The sequence below is a fragment of the Buceros rhinoceros genome, unplaced genomic scaffold (genome assembly GCF_000710305.1).
Source record: "Buceros rhinoceros silvestris isolate BGI_N320 unplaced genomic scaffold, ASM71030v1 scaffold26462, whole genome shotgun sequence".
Lineage (NCBI taxonomy): Eukaryota > Metazoa > Chordata > Aves > Bucerotiformes > Bucerotidae > Buceros > Buceros rhinoceros.
Window position 1 is genome coordinate 5,803 of NW_010397540.1, and position 712 is coordinate 6,514.

At 60.7% G+C, this 712-nt stretch overlaps 1 protein-coding gene across 1 annotated transcript in view; it reads right to left on the reverse strand.

The window, feature by feature from the left end:
* LOC104502339 (protein regulator of cytokinesis 1-like) overlaps positions 1 to 574 on the reverse strand; it is a gene marked incomplete at its 5' end in the record, with an annotated part of 5,230 nt that extends 4,656 nt beyond the window's left edge. The window contains 2 exons of the mRNA XM_010146301.1: positions 185 to 321; positions 427 to 574. Of these exons, the coding sequence (XP_010144603.1) occupies positions 185 to 321; positions 427 to 574 (285 nt within the window). The remainder of the gene's footprint in view (positions 1 to 184; positions 322 to 426) is intronic.
* Positions 575 to 712: the final 138 nt, after the last annotated feature.

A 712-nucleotide genomic window follows, 5' to 3' on the forward strand; every position in this document is an offset into this window, starting at 1 on the left:
CACACCCCCCAGCGTAAAGTCCCGGGAGAAATCCGTCCCCCTTCCCAAACCACACCAGTGTTCCCAGTACAGCATCCCATCCTCTCACTGACCCGCTGGGGTTTCCCAGCCCCTCCCAGCTCTTTCCCATCACAGCGAAGACGTGCATGGAGCCAGGAGGAGCACGGTCCTGCCCAGACAATACCTCCAGCTCCAGGAACAGCCGCCAGTTCTCCTCCCACTTCTGGACAGCCTCAAACAGATCTTTGTGTGTGTCGTAGTAGCTCTTCAGCTTCTCCACCTCAGCGTCGTGGAGCTCGAGCAGGGTCTCTGTGTAGTCCTCTGGGGAGGAGACAGCAGCGTGTTCAGGAGACAGAGGGGTCCCCACGGCCCTGGGTGCTGAGGACAGCCCTTCTCAGCAGCCCGCGAGCAGGAGCCAGCACTCACCGTCATAGTAGGGGCTGAAGCCTTCCCTCTGCTCCTGGCTGTAGAAGCACTTGTCCCAGTACTCAGCCAGCTCCACCCGGATGGCCTGAACCACTGACTTCATGTTCTGCAGCTTCAGCTCCTCCAGGCGGTCGACTTCCAGCTGCAGCTGCCAGCGAGACCAGAGCATGGGGAAAGCAGCGTGAGAAGAGGAGCAGGGCAGGATTTCTCTTCTGCGTAAGCCCCTTTCCAAGACGAGCACCAGCTCCCAGCTCCTCCACCCGCCAGGGCAGGATTTGCCTGGCTC